This window comes from Manduca sexta, chromosome 28 (genome assembly GCF_014839805.1).
Source record: "Manduca sexta isolate Smith_Timp_Sample1 chromosome 28, JHU_Msex_v1.0, whole genome shotgun sequence".
Lineage (NCBI taxonomy): Eukaryota > Metazoa > Arthropoda > Insecta > Lepidoptera > Sphingidae > Manduca > Manduca sexta.
Window position 1 is genome coordinate 7,295,273 of NC_051142.1, and position 27,038 is coordinate 7,322,310.

Sequence of the window (27,038 nt, forward strand, 5' to 3'; positions counted from 1 at the left end):
TAATATTTTGTCTCGATCACATGTATGGCATAAAAAGCCTGCGTACTCTATTAGTTCAGTAGACGACGAAACGATAAAATTATACAGTTTAGTCACAAGTTGTTAAGTTTTTATTGAAATATTGTCTTTTAACTTATCCACGATTTAACTTATTTTGTTAATTTGAAACGATCAAAATTCCCATGTTGGATGGTACTGGTACAAGAGTGTTTGGCGTATACTTCGATGTCACAGATTATGCCATATGCCACATGCCAGCGTACATATTCATTACGATAGGCGAGTGTTGTTACATAATATTTGTCTGAGCCGAGTGCATTCGTATAACATTAGGCTTAGTGTGTGCACTAAGTAACGTATTGGTTGGTGAGGGCCCTGAGCAGCCTGGCTCGTCGTATGGCCGCGGCTTCCCTCTGTATGTCGTCGCTGTTGTTGGCGTTGAGCTCGAGCGCGCCGGCCGCCTTGATGGCGCGCTGTCGCCGCCCTCCCTCCCCGCGCCGCGCGTGTAGCGCCACCGCCACCTCCAGCAGCGTGCCGTCCCACAGGCACCCGTAGTACCCGTCCATGGCGTCCGCCGCGTTGCCCGTCTGGAAATCATTGTTATATTTCACATAAAAAATACTTTTAGAATTATATCCGGAAACTTTGCGTTATTGTTTCACGATAAAAATAAATATTGTTTTGAATATTTAAAACATGTGAGTCATCATTTTACTAGCTAAAAGTGCTCCATGAAATTTAAAAATCACCTAGATGTTATAAAATGCGAGTTAGATAGAATGGCAATTGCGTGCGAACGCACAGTGGTGGCGACCTTTTCAGCGAAGCACTTGAATGCGGTGGTGTAGTCGGGCTCGTCGGGCAGCTGGCACAGCGCGGCGGCCTGCGTGGGCGCGCCGAGCGCGAGGCAGCAGCGCGCCGCGCGCCGCGCCACGCCGCCCTCCTCCGCGCTGCGCTTGCTGAAGTGCAGCGAGCCCGTGGCCAGCCCGCACAGGTAGCGCCGCAGCGCCGCCGACCAGCGCCCGCCCGCCATCTCCACGTCGCCGTATAGACGCAACCTTAGTTTTTAAACAAGCTCGCAGTGAAATAGACTGTTTTGGCTCATGCTAAGTGAACAAAAAATTGTGTGTACAATTAAAATTTTTCAAAATCCGCTATATCGACCGATGTGTAACAATTATTTTATTATTACCCGTTTGTTCAAATAAATGTTAACATTTACCAAGAAGTATTGTAGGGATACAACTTCAAACTCCTGTCGAGCAGATCCGTCAGAGACTCCAGTACGAATTTGACGTGATAATTATTTATATTGGATATATTAGAGGGCCAAAGGTTAGTGTATTCGACGACGAGTTCCAGTGAGTTGTCGTCTATGATCAAATTGTGTATTCTGGCGAGGAGGGACATCATTACGCTGATGGCGAGCGGCTCCCGTAGCGTGGCTAGGAATGCGTTGAATGCATTTCGTGCTTCGGCCGCCGCGTTGGGGATGTCGCGCGAGTATGACGGGGTGCCGCTAGCATTTCTCTTTACAGGACCACTTGATCCGTTGCTGTACACCGAGAGAGCTGTAAAAAAAATAATATCTCTGTAATTGAGTATGGGAGCTCAGAATGGAATCTACATTTTTTATCGCGAAGGGTGGTGCAGTTTGAATAAAGTATATATCTATACTATTATATAAAGCTGAAGAGTTTGTTTGTTTGTTTGAACGCGCTAATCTCAGGAACTACCGGTCCAAACTGAAAAAATCTTTTTGCGTTGGATAGCCCTTTGTTCGTGGAGTGTTATAGGCTATATATCATCACGCTATACCCAATGGGAGCGGAGCAGTTATGGCTAATCTCAGGAACTACCGATTCGAACTTAAAAATCTTTTTGTGTTGAATAGCCCTTTGTTTGTGGAGTGCTCTAAGTTATATATCATCACGCTATGACCAATAGGAACGGAGCAGTAATGAAACATGTTGCAAAACGGGAACAATATATTAGTTTTGAGAGCTTCCGTTGCGTGCGCTGCGTAAACGGTTAAAGTTATGCAACAATGATGTATGACGGGATTGTTCCTCTTAAAAAGTTCTAAAAAATATATTATAAAACAAAGCCCCCCGCTGCATCTGTCTGCCTGAACATGTTAAACTCAAAAACTACCCAACGTATTAAGATGAAATTTGGTATGGAAACAGTGTTAGACCCTGGGAAGAACATAGGCTCCCGGGAAACTACTACTTTTATAACGGAAAACTTTAGCCTGAAAAACTTTATAACGCGGGCGGAGCCGCGGGCAAAAGCTAGTTATAAATAAAATAGAACTATACCATAATCCCAAAGTGGTCGTGGAAATTTTCTTGTGGTCTTCAGTCGCTGTAACTCGTGACACGCTATACAAAGAGCGGCAGCAAGTTCTCCCGGCCCAGTGGTGACGCTCACACCTTCCCATTCGCGTGCGTTCAACAAACAATTCCAACATGCTTCTACTACCTGCAATAAATATTTGTAATAGATTTTAATATAATTAATCACATATTCAACACTTATTACATAGTACATTTAAAACTATAATTATCGCAACTAAAGTGGTGTACCTGTGGTCGCGGAATGATGCCATCACCAGAGCTGGCAGCGGCGATGCAAGTCTTGCACTTGTTCGCTAAAGCAGCCAAGTTTAGTCGGTGGTTGGGCCACTCGCTCAACATCACATTAACTTGCAAAAATAACACTTCCCACGACAGTTGTCGGCACAGCCGGTACAGCACTGGGTCGTTCCCTCCGCCGAGTTGGTTGCGAGCTTCGCTCTCTAATACCGTTAAGAGAGACAAGGCCGCACGCGCTTGTCCTGCTTCTGCCCGCGACCGCGCCGCTCCGGATATAACGTGTCCAAAATCTTGCAGAAATCCTCTGGGCAATGCCACGAGGGCATTTCCTAACATACCGGCAGGCTTCCACGACGGGCTTAATTTCCATAAAGGAGCTGATGGCGACATCATAGCCAGTTTCAGCAGGCACATGCGTACGTCGTCGGCCGTGGACGCTTCGATAAGCCGTTTCTTTAGCTTTCCCATCTCTAACTCTGGTACTGATTTGAATTCGAAGTCTGGTGTTTCCCAGTCGTCTGTGAGTAGCTCCCGAGGAAGATCCATATTTTCATCATCAGCATTGATGGGATCATTTAAAATTATGGTCAGTTGTTTATCACTGATCAACTTTTTTCTTATACTCATACTCTCAGAAGATTCACCAACATGCTTTTTTAAATATTCGTCAATCCTTTCAATAGGCAGTCGGCACTGTGATGTCGCTAGGTGTAGGAAGAACATTCTTAGATTTTTCCAGTCTTCCTCTGACAGTTCTGATACTAAAACTGGCGCAAGCGCCCAAAACAAGAGATCAAAGAATTTGATACCCACTGTTTTAAACTTCTTAAGAATATCTGGGTGAGTGGATGGTATGCCTCCTTCAAGCGCATACCGTACTGCGTTTAAAGCTGAAACCCGATTTAGAAGATCTCGGGCCACAGTGAATGCTCCACTGGATGCAGAGCCCTGTATATCTAATTCGACCACTTGTCTATGCACCATAGGGATTTCACGCGAGAGATTATCTGCTTGCAAAACTGCTATAATTCCTGCATAATGATTAGCAACAGACTCTTGAAGTTTTTGCAATAACGATGGTTTTTCATTTAACACATCATGTCCCAAATTCAATGCTCTTATGTATCCCAAAATATCATCTTTCGTCATGCTAGCATAGTACAATTTATCCCAGGGCATATTTTTATGTGGTCCATAGCCATAGAATGATATTTCCCTTTCCAATAAGTTCAAATTTTCTCTGCAGCCAAGGATGTGCTTTTTAGCCATATCATGTTGACCATAGAAGAAGTAATTATAACACAGATCAAAGTGAATTTGCATGGCAAGTTCATAGTGACTTATGACAATGTCACCAGCATCCCAGTCATGGTTCATGTCATCGGAATCCTCCGTGAGATGAACGAATGCCTCCATGACAGGTATTTTTATTTTTTGTGTCTTTTGTGCCCTAGATGATGATTCGTACATCGATAATATTTCATCTAAGAACCTTATGCTCTGTGTTCGAGAACTTTCGCACATTCGTAAGATTTTTTCAAAGTTTTGACTCATGGGAGAATATCCACCCTCTGCTTGCATTCCTGGACTAAAAATATAGTTGTGGTTAATTTATAAATAAAAAATTATCTAATGTTGCAAAATTGTAAAACATGTTAAAATAAGCGACACTTAAAAGACAATCCTATATTATCTAAGCGACAAATGTACCGAAAATTAGTCATATAAGTATTTGGAATCGTTGTTTGTTCTAGGTTTTGTAGCTTCGGACAATTTTAAAATCATTATACTATATTTATATAAAGTAAAAGTATAGATTTTCTTATTAAAATTAAAACTTTACATTACTCTGCTCTACATTTTTGTGATTGTCGCTTATATACAATTGCCTTTCAAGCGTCGTAATGATTTTCGTTGGTGTTTATCTGTATTTCAAAAGGCTTTTTTTTGAAAGTCATTGATAAAATGATAATAAAACATTTAACATGTTACTCAAAGCTATAATATTGGTTACTCAAAGCAGAACATGACCTTCAAAACTGTTAATTTTGGGTACAAACAATTAAAGTAATTGAATAATGCTATGTAACATGATATTACCAACGTGGACCCTGTATTTAGAATAGGACTTGCTGATGACCAATGTCTGTAGTAGTTCACAAAAGTGAGTCGAATTCCAACATCACCCTGTATATACCCCGTTTGTAACAGGCATCTCTCATCAGTTAGTATTCTATCTGAACCTTCCTCTGGTTACCATCTGTTGTAGTGGGGTCACTTTGCCGTATCCATTTAAAAAAGATACTTTCGAATACTATTATTACATAATACTTACATATGAATAAAAGACATCTTAGTTGATTTTGCACTCAGGGAAGCTTTCACAGGGAATCTTAAAACCCATCTGTGATAGAGTATTAGTGCAAATTGTATTTGTGGCTGTTGTAACAATTCCGATGAAATATCCTAGAAGCACAATTGATGAATTATTACATTAAAATAATAATTTGATTAAGTTATATGAATGTGTTTGTGAGGAGTAAACAGTGAAAGGATTGAACCAGGTATAAAAATTGCCAGTTATAGAAAATTACAATGCGCCTGATTGTCATAGATCATTTATTTAAAAAACAAAAAAGGCATAAGACTTGAAATATAAAATAAAAAAAAAATATTACCTGTGGAGGTACAGTGAACATTGTGTCTGTTGCCATGTATACAAAGTCTTGCATAAGGTGTTGTTGGATATGTGGTGGTAGTTTAGATTCTAATATATCTGTCAAATGAAAATATTTAAATAATTAGTGTTAAGGCAAAGTCCACTTTTTGATTTAACTTATATCGTAATTTTGATTTACAGTAAGCTTTTATAAGAACAGACATAGATTACTTTTTATTTTCAAAAAATTAAACAGTGAGATTTTTATCTTAGTATATAAAGGTTAGAAGTGTGAGCGTAGCCATCATTAGCTGCAGTCTGCATTTGTGGTACAGGTCTCAGTTGTTTTCCATAGGGCTTTCCATTACACCAGACACATTAGCAATCCAATTAAATTTTGTTGACGGGACATTTAAAAAAATAACTTTTTAAATTTATTTCAATAATGTGATCTTAAAATATCTTTTAAGATCACATTACTGAAATACCTATCCTTTATCTCTTTTATTATTGTTGATTTTAAACAATTACAAACTGATATTTCACCCACTCTTCTATATTGGTTGTATTATTTGATAAAAATAAGATTGATGTTTCACTACTTTTATCAAAGTATGGATTCTATGGAAAGTATGAGCACTCACAGTCCGCATCTGCATTGTCATGCCGTGGCCACAGTTTATAATGCCATTTTGGTTGAAATTATTTTTATAGAAATTAATAGAACACAGTAGTGTCCCTTTCAACCTACATATAATTTACTCTCATAGTCTGATGAGATAGCAATCTGACATGACCAGAGAGAATTCACTCGAAGGACCAATGGGTTTACTTGCTTTCTGGGGACACAGGGGTAGCACACCCCCAAATTTCAGTCTGAGATGCAACTGAATAATTTTTGAGGTGGGAAAACAATTACATATACAGTACAAGTACTCCACCTAGAGAGTCAAACTAAACACCATAAATTATAACACCATCTTTACCCATGCATGAAGTAGGAGTAACAAACTACCATAGAAATATTTTCAAAATTATTCATTTACTTTAGGAACTGTAAATTTTATGTCAATGGAGATTCAACCTTTTTGATTTATACTGATAATATAAATCTTGCATAAGAAAAAGTGTATATCAGTGTCAACAATTTATATATACTTATATATTACATACATTCTGTCATTAACATTGTAAACTATGCAATATTGCTTCATACCCAAATTCCAGTTGAGAGTGGCAGCTACTTTAAGTGCAAGTATCTTTAATGCCAGTTGTTTGCGCGAATACTGCACAGGTGCTGGAGTAGTTGCTGAAGGTGGACTTGGAGGAGCGTCCACATCCATTAACCTCTCACTTGACGGCTTTGAGTTAGCATTCTTTGCATCCACCGATAAGAACTCTTCTATCAGTTCACATGCTGACGGTTCTGTAATCAATGAAGACGTATTTCATAATCATTTGGTAAGTAATTAAAATATGTTCAACTGAATGTAAACAAACAAATAAGAATTAAAGTATATATAAATATGGGAAATTTACCTGAGTTTGGTTTGCTGATGTGGTTCTTTAAAAGATTAGGGTCTAAGAGGAATTCGAACCACAGTATAGTGTCCGGAGATATGGGCACTGTGCCCGGTCGTAACAAGTCAACATCCATTCTGTTGACAGAATATTCAATACTTTTTACAACATAATACTCAATACTAGACACAATAACAAATATTCCACTGCTAAGGCATTAAAACGTCATGCATTCACTATAAAAATGACAATTCTTCTAAGTAGTCTGTGAATATAAATTACATTCAGCTTGTTTTGATTTTTGGTTATCTTTTGAGTTTTTGACTGTCACGTTTGACATTTTGCAGGTTTACTATTACAAGGTTCTATGCTATATTAGATGTGTAACTTGAATTATATATATCACATGATTTTAAGAATTTTCAGTGAAAACTTTAAATGATAGCGAAAGATAAATAAAGGAGTAACCATAAATTATTGTCGTTTCAAATGTTTTCAACGTGATTTTTTTTTATCTCATTATTGAAACATAAGGAAAAAATAATATAGGACTTTGTAATAGTATATACGCAGGCGATTTAACCGATTTGACAATGTCAAATAATAGTTTTTTTTAATCCGAGTATGGCAAAGTAATATTAAATTATCGTATATCACACATATTTCTGATGGATTGTTCATTATAGCCCTTTATTGATCCAATTCACATTTTACTTAAGGATATTCAAAAAACAAATTTCATACAATTTTTTTATGTTTACAAATGTTGATTACTTATATTTTGTTAAATATTTACTCCCCATACTCACCCCTAGTTCTAGATCTCAGCCATGAATGCACTACAAACGCGTGGCCTTCATGGCCAAAGGATAGACTAAGGTGTCGAAAAGTTAATGGTATAATAACTGCTTTCATTTTAAAAATTATATTTAAAATATTTTTATATAATTATCGCGAAATAATCATTTTGTTATTTTCGTATAGATGCTTCACTTTTAGAAATTGAGCTGTGATTTAAAAACGGTTCATATTATCAAATCGATCTATATTTGAATATCAAACCGGTACCTGTATGAAAATAAAAATGCATTTTTCTTACGTACCTATATAAAATAACCAATGAATATATTAACGCGAAAGACGGTGATAAAGGTCTATAGTAGAATATGGTTACAGTGTATGCTGTTCTATTATTATTTACAACAGGATAAAACAATATTTTTTGATCACGTAGTAATAAGATGTATTTTATTGAAAATTTAATAATTCTTGCAAACTTTAAGTGCTATTATCGTATGTATAGCAGGTAGGTATACAACACTATCAAACTCTTTGATTCAAGTACTTATAATATATTTCAGGCTCTCAAGGCGTCTAGCCTCTATCAAGACTGGGGTATCTGTACTTTTTAAAAAACTATGGTGCTTCTATGTAAGATAAAATATGTGCCTAAGTTTAATACGCTAGTAACAAAGCTATAAAAAAAATTACGTAGGTCTACTTTATAGAATCTTCGCGATCCGTAATCTGACCCTCGAATGTCACTGAGAATATATCTCACTTGTCTATTGGGTGGCACCTCAGATAGCACCTACAGATGACGGGCTCATAGTGCTAACTTAATAAGGCGTGAGGCTCGTCAATACATATCACTAAGTATGTCAAATAGTGACAGGGACGTCCATCCTAACGGAGCATACTATGAGTATACCATAATTCATGCATAGGTTTATAACCGTTTAAACACGTAGAATTCTGAATTTGTTACATAGTTGTGAGAGACTTACACTTATTTCTGTTTGTACCTACCATATTTATTATATTACTAGCTTTTGCCCGCGGCTCCGCCCGCGTTATAAAGTTTTTCAGGCTAAAGTTTTCCGTTATAAAAGTAGTAGTTTCCCGGGAGCCTATGTTCTTCCCAGGGTCTCGAACTGTCTCCATACCAAATTTCATCTTAATACGTTGGGTAGTTTTTGAGTTTAACACGTTCAGACAGATGCAGCGGGGGACTTTGCTTTATAATATATTTTTTAGAACTTTTTAAGTGGAAGAATCCCGTCATACATGATTGTTGCATAACTTTAACCGTTTACGCGCGCAGGCAACGGAAGCTCTCAAAACTAATAATTTTCTCCGTTTTTGCAACATGTTTCATTACTGCTCCGCTCCTATTGGTCATAGCGTGATGATATATAGACTATAGCACTCCAGGAACAAAAGGATATCCAACACAAAAAGATTTTTTCAGTTCAAACCGGTAGTTCCTGAGATTAGCCATTACTGCTCCGCTCCTATTGGTCATAGCGTGATGATATATAGCCTATAGCGGTCCACAAATAAAGGCCTATCCAACACAAAACGAATTTTTCAGTTGAAACCGGTAGTTCCTGAGATTAGCCATTACTGCTCCGCTCCTATTGGTCATAGCGTGATGATATATAGCCTATAGCACTCCACGAACAAAGAGCTATCCAACGCAAAAAGAATTTTTCAGTTTGGACCGGTAGTTCCTGAGATTAGCCATTACTGCTCTGCTACTATTGAGTATAGCGTGATGATATATAGCATATAGCACTCCACGAACAAAGAGCTATCCAACGCAAAAAGAATTTTTCAGTTTGGACCGGTAGTTCCTGAGATTAGCCATTACTGCTCCGCTCCTATTGGGTATAGCGTGATGATATATAGCCTATAGCACTTCACGAACAAAGGGCTATCCAACGCAAAAAGATTTTTTCAGTTTGGACCGGTAGTTCCTGAGATTAGCCATTACTGCTCCGCTCCTATTGGGTATAGCGTTATGACATACAGCCTATAGCACTCCACGAACAAAGGGCTATCCAACGCAAAAAGAATTTTTCGGTTTGGACCGGTAGTTCCTGAGATTAGCGCGTTCAAACAAACAAACTCTTCAGCTTTATATAATAGTATAGATTATACATGCATGTACTTATATGTTTACTAACATGACGTTAAAAATTATTATACTTACATAATGTTAATTCAAGGCTTGCCTTACCTAGGTATCATTCAAGGTGTCCTATTGTTTGTGAATTCTGTAGTAGGTATAAAGTACATGTGCACCTGAATGTATGATGTTTTCTTTACACATAAAGTATTATTATGACCTATTTGATCCATATTACTACAGGCGTTATCTCAACGATAACCAATAGATATTGGCGGTGCTTCATTGTTATCGTAGCTCCTAACTAATTCTTTATACTACTTTCAGTGTTTAATTTCCTGCGGGCCTTTTGATTTATATTCTGAATTAAATATATCTAAGTGAATACTTGTTGAGATAATAAGAATCTAGATTTATACTTACCTCTATAAAATTACGTTATAAGTTATACTTAGGTACTCCAAAAATATCTGAGCGCGTCTTTGTAATGAGAATAATGATTTATTTGTGAGTGATACTTTGTGGGTGACACCTTCGTGATAACATCGTTATTTTAACTTATTGTTAAGAATTGTGTTTTCATACATACAAGTAAGTAAGTACAATTATATATTTAAATTAATGTAAATAAGGAGTGCGGCATATTTTTATAATCAGAGATTTTCATTTGTTTTACATCATAAAACATAATACCTACTCGTAACAAGATTTATTAATTGTCTACATAAAAGTGAAATAAATAATAAAAATTAAGTAGCCTTTAATTTAAGAACTAGCTGCTAGGTTTAAGTGTAATAGATTTTATTTATACATTTTTAATTGAATGAAAACATTGCAAGACGATCAAATTCTATTAGTTGAAATTTTCTAGACATTGGTATCCGTCGTAGACAGAGTAGGTAGAGGGGCGTACAACGATGACCGACGAAGTACCTACTGCGGAGATCTCTCGTATGATACAAGGTGGACGGACGACCTGGCTAAGGTCGCAGGAAGTCGCTGGATGCAGACCGCTTCCAACAGGTCGATGTGGAGATCCTTGGGGGAGGCCTATGTACAGCAGTGGACTTCCTGTGGCTGAGATGATGATGATGATATCTGTCTATAGAGTTGTTTAAGGCATGAATCTAATGATTATATTCTCGGTATAAGGGCAGTTTCAATAAGAGGTTTTGAAGTATTGTACATCTTGGTTGGTGAAGTTCCGAATAGGCAATTAAGGCAGTAAATATGCTTTATGATGAAAGAAACTAAAGGTTTTTTAGATATTGGTTTATATATTTCATAATATTGCGTTAAATTATATACCGCATATAAGTATGTAGGTACCTAGACTATATAATACAAAATAATGAATAAGTTTAATATCGATTCATACATTAATTCTATTTAATTACAGTGGATTCCAATTCATACCAGCAGATAGGCCAGAGTGCTGAGAATACAGTATGTATAGAGATGGACTTGTTACAAGTGGGATCGGAGCCGGTGGGCATGCGGTGTCCGTTCTGCCAGGAAGATGTTATGACTAAAGCCACTTACAGAAAAACTACACTAACACATGTAGTAGCGTTTATTCTGGGAATATTTTTCTGGTAAGTACCTTGATTTAACCTTCTTTATTCGTCACCTCGCTTATGTATGTCTTTTAACCGTCCACTTTTCCGGGCTAAGAAGTACCTAGGCTAATCCAGCCTAAGAATTTCTTAGTCTTGCATTTTATGATGCACTTAAAAATTTAATTACCTCAAATCGGTTTGACTGGGATCTAAACAAAAATTGCTAAATTTAGGACCGAGGATTGATTTAAAAGTTAGAGAAAATTTTCGGAATTAAAATAAAATATAGTTCTCGGTGGACGATAGGTGTCTGTTTACCCGGTGGACTAAGTCCTTCCATAAAAAATTGGTCTTCATTATTGTTACTATGACAATTAGCAATCTTCATAAATTGTACCTTGATTATTAAAGTAATATACCTAGGTACATTTTATCTTCTTAGTCATATCTATATTTAGTATCAACGCAATGACGAGTTAAGAGTTATGACATATACCTATTTGCTCAGAATACCATAAAACGAAATAATTGATACTTAAATTCCAAAGAGTAAGATCATACATATCTACGTCGACTCTACAATGTACACAAGAGTTACTGGTAAATAAGGTAAATAGCTTACTAGCAAGTCATGTATCTATCCAATTCTAAATTACCTACGCACCTACATTTTTTGTTAGAGTATTTAACGGTGTTTGTATCGAACTAGGTATGTAAAAAAATCAATCGCCTACCTGTCATAAAATATTTTAAATTCATAACCACGTCAAACTATTTTCGCAGGATATTAATTTTAAAGTTAATATGTCGGTTTGCCTACGTAATACTCTCAATCTAAGATTTGGTACTTGACAACTTTCTATCATTTACTTTTTTACACTATTAGAATCTTTTGTTCTTCGATTTCGGTAGGTACTTTATAGTAAGTAGGTATAAGTATCAGGAAGTACTTAGCATAAAAATATCTGGTCGTCGACTTATGTCTAATAAGACTATAAAAAATATTGGAATTAAGGTATCCACTGTAATGATAATGTGTAACATTTTAGTTGAACCTACATGTAGGTAATATTAAGATAGAACTAGGATCCCGCGGGATACGGATTCGATTGCAGTGAGGGTTATCCCGGGGGAAATACTACCAATAATGTGGAATAGTATGTGATACACAGGACTCACAATACGTTGTTTATGTTCATGTAACGTCACGGAACGGAACATTGGACTTCGAATGCTAGCGTAGCATGATTAACTTATGATTAGAAAAGAAAATAAAAAATGAGATTTTTTTTATTATCAGATTTTTTAGTCTCTTTTTGTTTTGTATCTGCTATTATTATTTGACATTGGCAAAATCACCGATATATAAACGGTAGCAGCCATAATATAAAAGAAGAACATATATGATTATTTCATCTATATTGTGTCTATGTCCCACACGCAGTCATTCAACAGTAGGTAGATAGTTTTTTAATTTTTATTTTGTTAATTTTAATTACACCCAAAAATAATATATGCATGTAATATATGTCAGAGTTTAGTCTTCAATCAGGTGACCCACTATCAATTTGTTGGATACTGTTTAACAGACTATTGTTGCAAATTAATATATTTTTTATTGAATAATAATTTTCGTTGTCTACTTAACCAATGTAAATTTGTTAGTTAAGTTTATAATATTGAAAACGTCGTCTTTCGTTTTGCACAATATACTACCGCTTGTTTCTTTACTGTATTAAACTATTTTGTAAAGAAGCAGGTCCACAATGCGACGCGGAAGTTTTTATTATTTTAAATAATTCAGACGTTTTTTTTATATTACAGGTGGTTGTGTTGCTGTATAGTGCCTTATGCGACTAAACGTTGGAAAAACGTAGAACATTATTGTCCACGTTGCCGTAAATTTCTGGGAGTTTATGTTCGTTCAACAATATTTAAAAAATAATTTACTAGATTTAAAGATGTATGATTTCATTATATTATTATTTTATATAAAAACCACCACACCAAATTAATTTAAATTACTGTAGGAAAGTATTTAAGTGTAAATATTCTGCTTATAATTGATGCAGGCATAACCAGTATTACATAGAAAATAGCGTAGGTAATTTATAAATAATTCATGACGTTACCGCTAAATAAAATTCATCAACGAATCAATAAAAATTATAATTTATTTTATAAAACAATTATAAAAACTTATTACAATATAATAATATATAAACTAGAATCTAAGTATTTATTTTAGTTGCATGTATCTAGTTCTCAATTAAGTATCTAAAAATTCGTGAGTGGTTGTAATAAATATCACAGAAATCAATGTGACTACAATTGTTAATGCCAATATTTATATAGATATAAGAAATATTTTATTTGTCTATCGAAGATCATGTGAATACCTTGCAAACAAGTTAAAGTTGTAGTTATCCGTAAGTATATCCTTAATATCAGTACAAAATGATGTAATCATTGATAAATTTTAGAAATATGTTATAATTATACATTAACTTAAATAATGTTTATAACAACCAGGCTTTTATGTGAATACAAACTCTATTTAGAAATAATATTTGTTTCCTTTTTTAATATGAGTATTAAATATTACATGACCACATTATCTAATTCATTGCATCAGTTGGTTGGTATATGTATGCCATGATAATTTCATTAAGTTTATTAGTTAAAGATTAACCATTTTATATTTTTTTAATGCATCTAAATAATTAATATTGAAGATTGTTTTCCTTATATCGTTATATACGTGTTAAAGTTTATTAACATATACTTACTATAAACATTTTACTACCTATTAGATCTTTAAAATGATAATGTAATGTATCAGTTTACTGCAACATACGATCTAAGTGGCGAAGGTTAGGATTGAATATATTGGAGATCATGTGTATCGTAGAGAATCACGATGGTATGTAGGAGCCGACAAACGCCTTGCATTGAGGACAGTAGTGGTTGGCTGTTTTACAGGACCTCATGCAATAGGGCACAAAACAACCGCAGCAGCAACTGGAAACACATAAGGATAGGTTACAAATGAGTTTAGACTGGATCTTTGGTTGGGCTGTGACTCGATAGCTTTACAAATGTAGGGAACAGTATAGCAGATACGCGAGCAAATATCATTCATTATAAGTCAACCAGCCACTGGATGTCCCTGCTGAAATCGGCCTTCATAATGGAACATCAAGTAAATTGATTTATTCGCTAAGCATGCAACCATTTAAAGCCAAGTTTACAGGTACCGTGCCATATCTTTTATCAGAAATCCACACACTTTCATTACCTTAAAGGTAAAGGATTCCTGAACATGCAACTTTAGTTGCCCAGTTACGTGCCCATACCTATATATAACAATTACTTGCTTTTAATGTAGTTTATTATTCATTGAAATCCTATATTAACCCGTATACCTCCGCCTATAAATCGCTACAAAAATCCCACGTGGCTATTAAACAATATCTACCTTTAATCATTAATACAGAATAACATGTGTTATGTATTCTAATCAATATAATTAAGTATTAATGTAGTATCTAACTAACTTTTTAAAACTTGCGCGTAATAAATTCAGTAGCTTACTTGTTTTACGATTAAACTCTTTGAATACGTATATCGCTTAGATGAGACTTAGGTAAAGTTCTTTTTCAGTCATAATAAGATTATTTTTCGGACACATATTTTTCCATTTTTGGCAGGTTATTTCAATTAAAGGATTGCATGAAATTCAAAGTTTTTCACTTATACCTAACAGTCCATTCATTAGTTTTTATCTGTCAATGTTTGGAACATTGAATACCAAGTGTAATAAAATATCTGTGCTTGTAACAGCACCGTCTGAATTTCTATGAAAAATAAAATCGAGCAAATATGACAAGCCCCTAATTAGCATAACCGGACGTAAACAGGCCCGCTGAGCTTACTTTTGAGTCACTAGGAGGTAACGAGGTTAAACAGGATTAAAATAATTTACTAATGATTTAATGACTACAAATTGTGTGATTTTAATAATTACTTATTACTAAGTATTTATACGTCGAAAGATTGTCAGTAGAAAGTAAGAAGTCGAAGTGATCTCTGCGCAGACATCACATCGCCTATCACGTGATAAAGAAATGTTTTTTTATTTGTTTACCATCATAAAACCCGGGAAATCCCTCGGTATTTCTTTTTTAATCAGACTTATTAGGTGAATAAAATAATGGTATCATTGCTGTCTAACATCCACGTATGCCTCAAAGATTCCTTTCAACATCTATCTTTGAAAGTCCACTGTTGAACATAATATTATAATAGATAATATACATATTATATAGATTTGTATATTTATAATACAAATATAACCGGTCCTGTAATATATACTATCAACTGCTGAGCAAGGGCTGGCAGAATTCACATATCCTCAAAATTATTTTTGAAGAATTTTCTAGCAATGCACGTACGTACCCTCAGATGTTTTCTATATCGTTAATGCGATCAATAATTAATAAATAATACATATAGAACTTGAAAAAGTCAGATGTATTTGCCTTGGGTTTTGTACCTTCGGACATGCTGGTCGGCAGACCGTTCCATTCCCAACTAGAGATCACACACTTATATAGAATAAATTAGCACAAATAAATAGAAAAAAATAAAATTACCTGGAAATAACACAGAGGGCGGCAGATATGATGTGGGTCCTGTTGTTAGGCACGTACTCTACTCTTGTGACGACGTTTCTGTTGCACGTTTGACAGGTGGTGCCCGTGGGTCCCGGACCCAGTTTCCCGGGCGGCCCTGCACCCGGAGATGAGGTTATGACTGTCGTACGAGGTGTCGTATTGGGTGGGATCACTAGTCCGGGCGGCGGTGGAGGATTGTCTCCGAAGTATGAAGGTGGTGGAACAGGGTTAGGCATTGTCTGCTCGTATGGTGGCGGCAAACCCATCTTGTTTTCCACTGGAAATTATTAAAGATACTTTATCATAAAATGGTATTGTGTTAAATACAAAAACGGCATTGAATCCCCACATATTCACGGCTCATGGTCACTTTTGAACTTCCCAGTCTCTAGCGAGTAATTTATCTAATTTACATACGGTAAGTTCAATTCACATTTACATATCGTTCCTTAGGACGTAAGCAAACAATTAGAATTTTGCCAGTTTTTTTTTTATATTGTCAATTAATGGCGTTTTAACCTTGCAAAATTCTTCAAATTATTCATAGATTGTTTAATTTGTAATTGACTCAAGTTATTGACTTGAGTCACGATAGTTATGTTGAGCAGGAATCGACTTCGCGAACACTTTTGTCGATATTAATGCGTAATTTATGCAGACCCAGTTGTAAAATCTGTAGGATAGTTAGGGTTACTGGCACCTAAACAGAGAAGCAGTGACTAATGCAGTTTTTGTCTTGGTTTGGCGTTTTTTTACCCAATGCTAGGGTCCGCCATACTAGTTCGGTGGTTTCACTTCAAACAATCGTTAGCATCCTCCCTAGCGAGACCATAAATTATTAATTATATCTTGAAAAGCAGTACTAAAAATAAATCTTATATACTTGAAAATATACTAATACTTCTGAATTTTATTATTCCATTGAATTTCATAACTAGTTTTGGAGTAATTTTATTACTTAATCTATCATATAACTTTAGTATACGTCCATTATGAGTCGTCTTTAAGCACATGTAACGTTTCCGAACCTATCAGTAGTAAGTATTTTTTTTGTTGATGGTAAGTTCTCGGTCCTGTCACCGTCCGAGCCGTACACGATTGATAGTTATCGAACCTCGCACATTAACTTTCATTTGTTTACTAATATTCCACGTGGGAGTAACAATAAACTGTTTAATTAAACAAATGTTAGTTTATGTTGAAGCGGTATTTTAAAGAATCAACCAAGTGCCGATTGTATACGGCGGTGTTGAAATATAACTGACGATATTCAGGGCGTGACAACACAAGGCTTTGCGGCTTGCGCGAACCGACAGCGATTAAGTATACCGGCTCAGTAGAAGTATTATTATATTGGATTCTTTAATTCTTATTGGTAAATATTTGGAATTAGAATTATGAATTATATGCGTTTATATACATACATACGCTTGTAATGCAAAATATACCATAACACTCAATGTGGTTTAGAATGTGCGTGACAAGTTATGACTCGAGACATTCTTGTATGATTAATATGACCATAAATTCGACTTAGGTATTTATATTTCACGCAAAAGGATGTTATAAAATGGTTTTGAAGATTTTTACCGTGTTTGCTGTTGAGTAACCATTACGTGGCTATAATGATCAATTTATAGGCAATTAAACTTTGACTCAAATTAATACTCGGGTATCTGGTACCTCTCCATTAGGTACTGCGTTAAAATGAAACGATTTTAGATAACTTCCCATTACTGGTTGTTATTTGTAACATCTCTAAGGTTATTATAAATAGGCATGAAAGAAAAAAAAACATAAGTAGGTTTATTTTTTATCTTTTAAAAAATCAAGAACCTTATAAGACCCACAAGAAATAGGAAAAAAAGTTTACTCACTTGTTGCGTCCATTATGATGAAATTTAACCTTCGTACCAATTATTTCTTAATCCTTCAATAAATAACTAGGGCGCACAACACTTCACAAACTTGACACAAATCACTGACGATCTCTCTACTTGTACACGAATCTTTCACGTAATTTTTATGACACAAAGAAATATCTCGAAGTAGTTAATGTAGGAAATACGGTGTACGTAGTAATCTTGTGGTGTTTACGCGATGAGTGAATGCACTCCGGAGAGTGCGCGCGGGCAAGTTGCGTCACAAGCGAGCGAGTGAGACCTCCGCACGACCTTTTTGCTGGCACCGCGTGCGAGTGAGACGCAAAGTCACGTAACTTGTTTACCAACTTATCCGTACCGCCTAAATAATTACAATAGCAATTAATACACACTACCATTGCCGTGTGGCCTGCCGCCTGCTCCGTTCTAGGACGGATTCACGCGAAACTTGGCAGTCAATTGCACGGGAATACTCCATTGTCTATGACGAAGCATTGTTGTCACTAAATGGCATGTTATGTTTATATGCGCTATATAGATACTAACTTCGCCATGGGTGGTCGTAATTAAGTTACATATTATATAAAATAACAGTCATGTGGGTAATTAAGTATGTCTTCTCTACATATTTTATGTGACGAATATTAAGTAAGTATATCAGGAACACATCAATTATTGAATTATGAAAGCTAGGTAAACAGGTAGTTAGCTAGCTTCATGGCGTTACGATTTCACTTTGTAATTTCAAAATGACACCTTTTTCACCAGCTCTTATCCCATTCAAACGTGGAGATGTGCCAATATACTTATTTATAGATATCCCAGAAATGATAGGGTTAGCTTTTACATTAATTCCATTGACTTCAACCTCCTCTCGGAGTTCTAAATGTACGTAAATCGTATTAGAAAAGCTCATGCAAAGTCTCATCGGACCTGGATATTTAAAGGCATGACTTCTCCATAAACAAAGCAGTCAGTGTTTCAAAACTGCAATATTAGCATTAATCCACACAGGATAATATTTTTTTAAAGTTTAATGTAAAAACAACACTTTTAATTGTTGTTTAAAAAACAAAAACAGAGAGACTTATTCTTAGAAAGATTTCTGTTATAAAATATAAACCTTATGGTCACTTAAGTGAATTTATCTTCATCAGCTTCATAAATTTCATAACATTGATTGATAAACTGCCAAACGAAGCGCAGCCAAAACTGTTGACTCTATAAGTAACTAATTTTATATAGGGTTATCATAGACTATTAAGAACATCTACATTTTATGTTAATAATATTATCCAAGTTTTTGTAATTTAATTGCATAAGTAGTTATTAAAATATTGGCCTAGAAACTTAGTATGGAAGATCGTATTTTCGGTTTCTGAGATGTTGCGTTTATACCTGTGTAGTCAGTCACAAGACAAATTCAATACTTGAAATTGCCTGTACTCGTTAAATTAAATATCAATATTTTTTCTTTGTGAGAAGTACTTAAAATAAAACAGTTTTATGTTATTTTTGTGAATTAGAACAAGAGTTGATGAGAACACAAAACTCTACCTAAAGGCTATTTGAAGTTTGGAATTTGTTCAGCAACTTATGTGGATAGAAGTAGTTAGTGCATTTATATCATAACAGTCAGTAAGTAATTAAAAATATACAAGGTAAACAGTTCATTCATCGTCACTAGCTAAAATCATGATTAAGATCTGAAAATTCTAGTCCAAGAACGTGCTGATAAGAGTAAAATTATACAGCGCCATCTGTAGAATGATGAGATCATGGTTTATGCAATGGTTTCAAGACATTGTTGACTTTTCCTGGGAAAATTCGCAGTACCGGTAGAGGGCGGGCGGCGTGGCGGGCGGGACCCAGGGCTGCGCGCGCATGGTTATATAACGGTAGCAGAGGCATCAGGTGCGCGCGCAGCGGCGAATGCGGGGCGCGGGGCGATCGATGCGCGCCCGGGGGGAGTCAGTCGAGCGGCGAGCGAGCGACATGGCGGCGCGCCTAACTCGCGCGCCGGCCCCGCGGCCCGGGCCGCGCGAGTAGGTCGCCATGCGCGATGCGGTATGAGGCAACGCCGCGCCCGGCGGGCCGGCCCCCGCTAGCGGCGCCGCCCCCGCCATGCGAGCGCCGCCGCTGCTGCTGCTGCTGATGGCGGCCGCGGGCCTGGCCGTGAGTCCGCTCGCGCGCCTCAACCCCTGGCTGAGCGCGTGCGACCTGGAAGAGGAGGGCGCGGGCGGCTTGCGCGAGTGCGGGGGCGCGGCGTGCGGCGGCAGCGGCGGCGCGGCCGAGGTGCTCTCCGAGCACGACGTGCCGTACCTGTGCGCGCTGGACACCGAAGAACGCGCTCGACGTCTCACCAACCTGCGGCTGCGCGCCTGCTGCGAACGCTCGCCCGCCTCCGTACTGCACCCGGCCGCGCGTACCGACATGCTCGCCGGCGGGGAGCCCTGCGAGCGCACACTGCACGATATCCTCGGTCTTGACGCCATGGTCTCTCGCGTGCACTGCGACTTCGTCGACATCCTTAGTCGCTACGACTGCGACCAGTCCTACTCCATACACACGTGTAATGAGTGCCAGGTGAGTGTCGCCAACGCTTGCCATCCACTCTCGCTGCATGTTCACATGCTACACATCGTCTGTCATAGTGAGATTTATCAATTAGTGAACATCAGCCACCCATCAGTTTTATATCATACGAGTAGTGCCAAGCAGGTTAGGAGGCGGCGTGGCTGTAAGCGCAGTGTGTGCTTTAAGGTGATCCTGTAAGAATACTTCGTAACAACTAACGAGTTTAATCTATAAGGTAACAACGGTCAAGAATATTGTATGGATAAGATTATACGTCTGCCATCCAAGAAGATATGAGTTCACCGCGTGACCCGTTTCACTGAATGGGTGATTGTATGCGTGTATCGATCGACTAGGCAAGACACATTTCTCAACCTAAGTGCGGTGAAAAGTAAATCTGAATAGCGACCGGCATATTACGTGACAACAGTAAAATCACAATTTGACACCCTATAGCGTCATATAAGTATTAACCCCGTAGGTTTTTTAGGTATGTTATGACAGTTGAGTCACGAGAGCCAAGTCCGTGCGTTTTGCTAAAATGTGTAGGCGTTTGATTTATCTTCATCAGTAGCTCAATAATTTTAGCTTGTATTATCCTGGATTTATTATCATCTGCAGGTTAAACACCTTTACTTTGGTATCTGATAATTTTTATACCAATGTGACGTTGTGTGTGCATTTACTTAACGTTCTTTGTTTAACTCTGTTATTAAGTGCTTAGATTACGAACCAAATAAAAGCCTGTAAAAATTGAAAATACTGATAGCCTACACTGCTATCATTTAAAAGTATTCATTATATTTCAAGTCATCTAGTACACCGATGTTGACATGCATAGAAATACATATATATTATGAATTTTATGTGTGTCTAACAAAGAATTACTGACAACAATAAACGTTTTAAAGGTATACTGAGGCCCAGTTTTGTCAAAAAGATCCCAAATTTTAAATAGAGACAACCTATTTGGCCTGTATCTCAAATCTCACTTACATAAACACTTTTTAGGCAATTTTTTGTAAATCTATATATAATGGTTAACGAAAGCCTACGAATGCTCAAGATTTTGTATTTGTTTTGTGGGGGAAACGGTTTGTTAGTACCGTCCAGCCCCGAGGTACCGCGATGGTTATAACTTATATGGTTTCAATGACTACCTCGGCATTGCGCCACTCGGGCAGGAAACTTCTAACCACAATTAGACGGGCTTTCTAACTTAATACTATAACTTGAGCGAAAAAGCTGTCCAAAATCCTAAATACATTTAATTTTACGATTCTAGGGTAAAGTAAAAATATTATTGTCAGCAGCCACCGCCGCGTGGGTGCTACTTATCTGCATAGGATAAGTTCTAGGCCTCTGTATGCTTAAGATTGACGGCACTAAACCCGTAAACCGCGCTGCCGTCCATGTAGGGTACTGGACGTTGCGCACGCGCATTTCTCTAAAATACTTTAACTTAATCAAATCTGTATTTGATTGTAACATTTATTTCGTTTTCCTTAAATAAATGTTTATTTTATTATACTAACTCTAAAATAGGCACAGGTTGTATTATTTAACTCAAAAAAGATATACTTAGCTCTAGGAATTCAGTTACTTATATTATCCATACATGAATTGTTTTGCTATACATATGTGTTATTGTAAATGAAAATAGGTAAATAATTAATTATATTCTTAAGACGAAACCCTTATATCAATATTGTGGACAATAATATAAACATAAGTTGTCCTAAGTCTATATACTTATTGACTCTATTATAGAACCGATTTTAAAGAAAAAGAAAGATTTTATAATTATTATATATACCATGTACAATAAAGAAGATAAAAAAAAACAAAAAATGTAAACAAATATAACACAATTATAGCCATTGTACCAACAATGGGAACCCTCATTCAGCTCCTTGCTGCAGTACCAGCATGACTGATACTTTTTTTTTATTTTAATTTGATTTTAAAGTTCTTCATTAATAATATTTATATTAAAATATCTCTGCCCTGATTTAGCACATTACATTCGTTATTTCACCTTAGTTAGAGGTTAAATTTAGAAAAATGTACGATACGCATAATGACCCTAAGCTATTATAATCATTATTTTCAAAATGTATGTTTCTGTTTCCTTTGTTGTGAGGGCTTATAGAAGCTTTTGTTCCTTTTTTCCTGATTTAAGAGAATGATTTTACTTAGTAGGTTAAATTAAAACTTAACATATAACATTTCCCAAAATTAATAGTTCTCGATTCCAATAGTAATGACTCATGTTACATGTATGCCTTTAAACTGTGCTCTAAATTTAATATATTTTTTTTTTACAACAGGATAACGGAATGGATTAAACAAAATTGTGTCTTACCTCTTCTGTAAAGGTTTTGTTTTTAAATTACGAGTTTGTTCAATTTGGTGTTTTGTCAAAGGGTGTGTTACATGGTTTTTTAACGCCTTGGCTAGCTGCAAGCCGGAACTTTGGCCGAGCAAAAGGTATGCGCCCTTTTCGCACTTAAGTAATGTCTTGTTAATGTTGCGACACCTAGGAGAATAGCTAGTGGAGATATCATATAGCCTTCGCCGTTCATGGCGTTCTATTAGTATAGAGTAACAAAACCCTTAAATTTTAACAAAATGAATAAATCCGCAACTATGAAAGTTCAGCAGCAATCCACGGCTGCTTCAAATACTCCAAAACTATCTCATATTCGTCGAAGAGAGACACAGCATGGTGTTTAATGTTTTTGGTAGTATGCAACTGTAGATTAGGTTTAGGTACGCGAACCTGCGGTGTTAGTTATCACGGCTAGATTGAAAGGGCAATAAGTCCTACATATTTCATTTTATTTGGGTGGCTAATAACCATCATTAACCAACAAATATACGAGGAAATAAACACAATAGATAAGCCAACTACAAGCCACCGCAGATAGGTTTTTAAAATTACTTAATGTTATCTAGCGTCTTGAAATCTTAAAAATAAGTTAAGAAAAAGTTAATTAGTTACATACGTAAACTTAAGCTATTTAAAATTGCTTAATAAAAAAAATGCGTTGTAATTTTACGCTGAGTATTTATGAAAGAGGTAAAAAAGAAAAAATAATGATAATAATTGAAAACTAAATAGCTAATCGCCATGAGCCTCCACGAAACTTAGGCAAAGCTTTTTGGCACATTTGGCCTTACTACAAATAGATCGTTTTTTTATATCATGAGGTAGATCGTTAAAAGCCTTAGTTATCTTTGCATTAAGCTATTGGTTCTGTTATGTGTAGTTTGCGTTGCAGGAGCAAATAACATATGTAAATAACATTTTACCTTAAGCGACGAAACGCATCTATGAGCAAGTACAACCTCGCGGAAACGAAGATGTTTCACACATTCGTCGGCATATTCCACGAATGTCAAATTCTATCAAAAACTTTTCGTAGGTACGAGGCTGTGCGTTCGATGTTTCTCATACTTACAAATTTCGAACTTTATATTCAACTAATACGCTGAATGCAATGAACATTTTTATGTGCTATGTACTCTGAAACCGCGCAGAGACCGTGTAGATTGATAACGTGTTGGTAACTCGTTTCATTAACGTCGTATTAATGCCCTGCATCGTGATACAAAGAATATTCTTTCCTATAATATCTACCCTACAATCTCTCTGTGCAATTACTAAAAACATTTGTGGCATGCCGACTTAAGTGCATTAATTTCCCCTTATTAACAAGTAACATTAACATTTTCCCCTTGTTAAGAAGTATTAATAGATCGTATGCATATTTTTACCATGGTGCTATTGCCGTAAAATATTCATTAAAGATGATCCCGAAGCGTAATTCGCAATTTTAATGTGGTAATTTATACATATCATTGAACATTTATTTACTATTATTATAATATTTATTTGCGACTGATGTAAATTTTATTACCGAAGCTTGCTCGTACTACTCGCCAAAACATGTGTGTCTTGACGCATAACATTTTTTTTCATCCAATTACTTTGGTTTTAACCTCCACTACCGTCTATTTCTACCGTACACGTATCCTACCCATGTCCTCACTTATCGATATTGGTAACTACTTTTGAAATACTATTGATACTTGGAAATATTTCTCGAGCACTAGCTCTGTATAATAATGTTATAATAAACGAATATTTCTACAATTTGATTAATGTCTTATGCTTTAAGTAGATTTGGATGAGTGAAAGACAGATAAATTTCTTTAATTTATGTTTCTAATTACAATTGTTACATATGTCTTATGTATAAAGAATATTTAAGGGTCAGGATATTGCTAACTAAAACATTTCGTTGTTTATATGACTACACAATGAAATGTGCGTGTGCTTAAGTAATACCGAATTTCACGAATTTCCGTAAATTCGGGTAAATATTTTATAGGTATAGTATAAATAAAGTTGATGATTATTGTGCCGTAACAACATAGGTATGTGATTCAGATCGTATGGCAAAGCACCAAATAAAGTAATATTTTTATACATATTATTATATCTGAATAACAACCATATACTATATTACATTTAATTATATTTATATATGGCATCACACATTCCGTTTGTTTTTCATGCTACCGTGCCACATACCGAAATTAAGTATTTGCAGTAGCGTTTGGAGCAATTAGTAGGAGTGTTAGAGGCCAACAGATCTAGCATAATCCATTTTTTCCTCAAATATCTACTAGGGTACGTAAAGATAGCGAAACATAGCGTGCCAGCATGTAACATTACCTGATCTCAATAATGTCATCTACAGTAGAACTGAAAGCTTTCAACCATTTACCACTCTCTTAATAGTCATGGGTAATGTCCCATGACGTATGAGTTTACAGTTTCATAGTTGTTTATCCAGTTTACGTAAATTTATAATTATTATTTCCCATCGTCTTATTAAACATATTATTTAATTCATATTTTTGTTTACTGAAATACGCACGCGAGTTTTATATTTGTGAAAGTTAATAAGATAACATTCAATTTATAGATGTGATAAATGTATGAAAGTAAGTAACTACTAACTAAACACAATTACTTGATTATTTTAAATGGTAAATTATCAGGTATTATGACTTCTATTACCCCAAAACCACCCTGTTCATTAGCATATCTTTTGGTGAAAATAAACTGACTTATTGCGCTTTTCAGTGACGATGATAGCAAAACCTACTGCTTAGATAATAACTCTTATAGTCCTTTTTCTGTGTGACTTGTAGAAATAAAAGCCATAAGAACACATATAATTCAAACTTTATAATTTAGACAAAAGTAACAATAAAGTGACTGTTATTGTCAATGAAGAAACTATGCGATACTAAAATATAAGTTGGTGCGTTTTTGATGTAAAGAGAGGGAGTAGTCGTATATTGGTAGAGTTCACATACCCGGAGAGTGATTAAAGATATTTGTTCAAAAGTATGACATTTAATTGTTTTGAGTTTAAGGAATTGCAATAAACGTAAAAAGAATAACGATGTAACGTGCAAAATATAATCTATTATTATATATTTATTTATTATCATAAATAAATTTGATTACAGAATCAAATTTACATATCAAATCAAAAAACACAGAATGCACCGTTGACAGTGTTATCTAGTAGGTAACAACGGTCGTACCGTTTTACGTAATAGCATTTATAATACTCCTAAGCCGGAAGTCCTCCGGAGATTCTTAGCATCCGCTCTCCGTCTGGGATAGAACCTTATTGGGAATCACGAGAATGCGATAACTTTAACTATCACGGAAGAGTTACATTGAAACACTGAAATGTTCAAATAAAAATAAACGTATTCAATTCAAACTCACAAATAAGTTTGACAACTTAACATGGTCAATGTTTAATTTGATTTGTATTCATCATATGTACCTACTCAGGACATTAATTTCCCAAACAACCTAAAACTTAGAAAAAAAAATATGTAGAGTATCCAATAATATTTTTTTTACACATTAAGGAATAACTTCCGCCTAAAAATAAACAATAATACGAATATGTTATGTGACACATCTAAAAGAAAATATAAAATACGGTTAATTAGAGCATACATTAAATTTTATTTTACAGTTTATATTATAGTTTTATTACATTAATATAAGATGCGTGTACGAGAGATGTATTTAGCAGTCTCCATTTATTAATTTTGATTGCGCTCGTGATATAACAGGTGTTATCCGTGGATTAATTTAATGAGAGCAGATACGACAGGGCGCTTGATTCACGGCGGGTAACAAGGGCGCAGGGTGCCGCGAGGCGCACGTCACTTGTATTGTTTCCTGATGTTAATTGTGTTAGCGCCATACACCACTGTTCCTGAATAATTGATGCTGTTCACTTTTAATGGATTAAGGTACAATACTGAACTGAAGTACTCGCATTTGTCGAAGTCATTTAATTTTGCGTTTGTTATAGAGCGCTTTTTTCTAGGTTGAAAGTTCATGTCTACTTCCCGACGTCTATATAATTGGACTCGAGCTCCAAGTAGTATAATGATACCAGTGCAGTTTAACTGCTAATGCGCTAGTGGGACGTAACTTTAAAGAGTCTTCTTCTTCCGCCTGCGTTTATGCCACAGCAATATAAAGTCGGAGCAACTTATTTTTTCAGATGTGTTGCAGAAACGATTTCGTTCAATTTGTATGACT

At 35.8% G+C, this 27,038-nt stretch overlaps 3 protein-coding genes across 6 annotated transcripts in view; 1 reads left to right on the forward strand and 2 right to left on the reverse strand.

The window, feature by feature from the left end:
• Positions 1-87: 87 nt before the first annotated feature.
• Positions 88-9,818, reverse strand: LOC115445765 (integrator complex subunit 8). 3 transcript variants are annotated; one of them, XM_037444459.1, is made up of 10 exons: positions 9,800-9,818; positions 6,796-6,914; positions 6,473-6,682; positions 5,276-5,373; positions 4,933-5,063; positions 2,589-4,185; positions 2,322-2,484; positions 1,223-1,571; positions 815-1,058; positions 88-587 (listed from the first exon to the last, which is right to left on the reverse strand). In XM_037444459.1, exons 1-10 carry the CDS (start codon positions 9,808-9,810, stop codon positions 348-350), a joined length of 3,162 nt encoding a protein of 1,053 aa, XP_037300356.1. In that variant the 5' UTR covers positions 9,811-9,818; the 3' UTR covers positions 88-347. The 3 variants fall into 3 exon arrangements, with proteins under 3 accessions (XP_037300356.1, XP_037300355.1, XP_037300357.1); XM_037444458.1 differs by having other exon boundaries at positions 803-1,058; XM_037444460.1 differs by lacking the exon at positions 9,800-9,818 and adding an exon at positions 7,060-7,156 and having other exon boundaries at positions 803-1,058.
• A 3,582-nt stretch (positions 9,819-13,400) lies between these two features.
• Positions 13,401-18,053, reverse strand: LOC115445752 (lipopolysaccharide-induced tumor necrosis factor-alpha factor homolog). Of its 2 annotated transcripts, none has more exons than XM_030172148.2 (3): positions 17,801-18,053; positions 15,903-16,200; positions 13,401-14,268 (listed from the first exon to the last, which is right to left on the reverse strand). In XM_030172148.2, exons 1-3 carry the CDS (start codon positions 17,811-17,813, stop codon positions 14,163-14,165), a joined length of 417 nt encoding a protein of 138 aa, XP_030028008.1. In that variant the 5' UTR covers positions 17,814-18,053; the 3' UTR covers positions 13,401-14,162. The 2 variants fall into 2 exon arrangements, with proteins under 2 accessions (XP_030028008.1, XP_030028009.1); XM_030172149.2 differs by lacking the exon at positions 17,801-18,053 and adding an exon at positions 16,443-16,671.
• A 1,719-nt stretch (positions 18,054-19,772) lies between these two features.
• The window catches only part of LOC115445792, a 40,050-nt gene continuing 32,784 nt past the window's right edge, over positions 19,773-27,038 (forward strand). Inside the window, exon 1 of the mRNA XM_030172222.2 lies at positions 19,773-20,392. Coding sequence (XP_030028082.1) covers positions 19,931-20,392 — 462 coding nt within the window. The 5' untranslated portion in view covers positions 19,773-19,930. The remainder of the gene's footprint in view (positions 20,393-27,038) is intronic.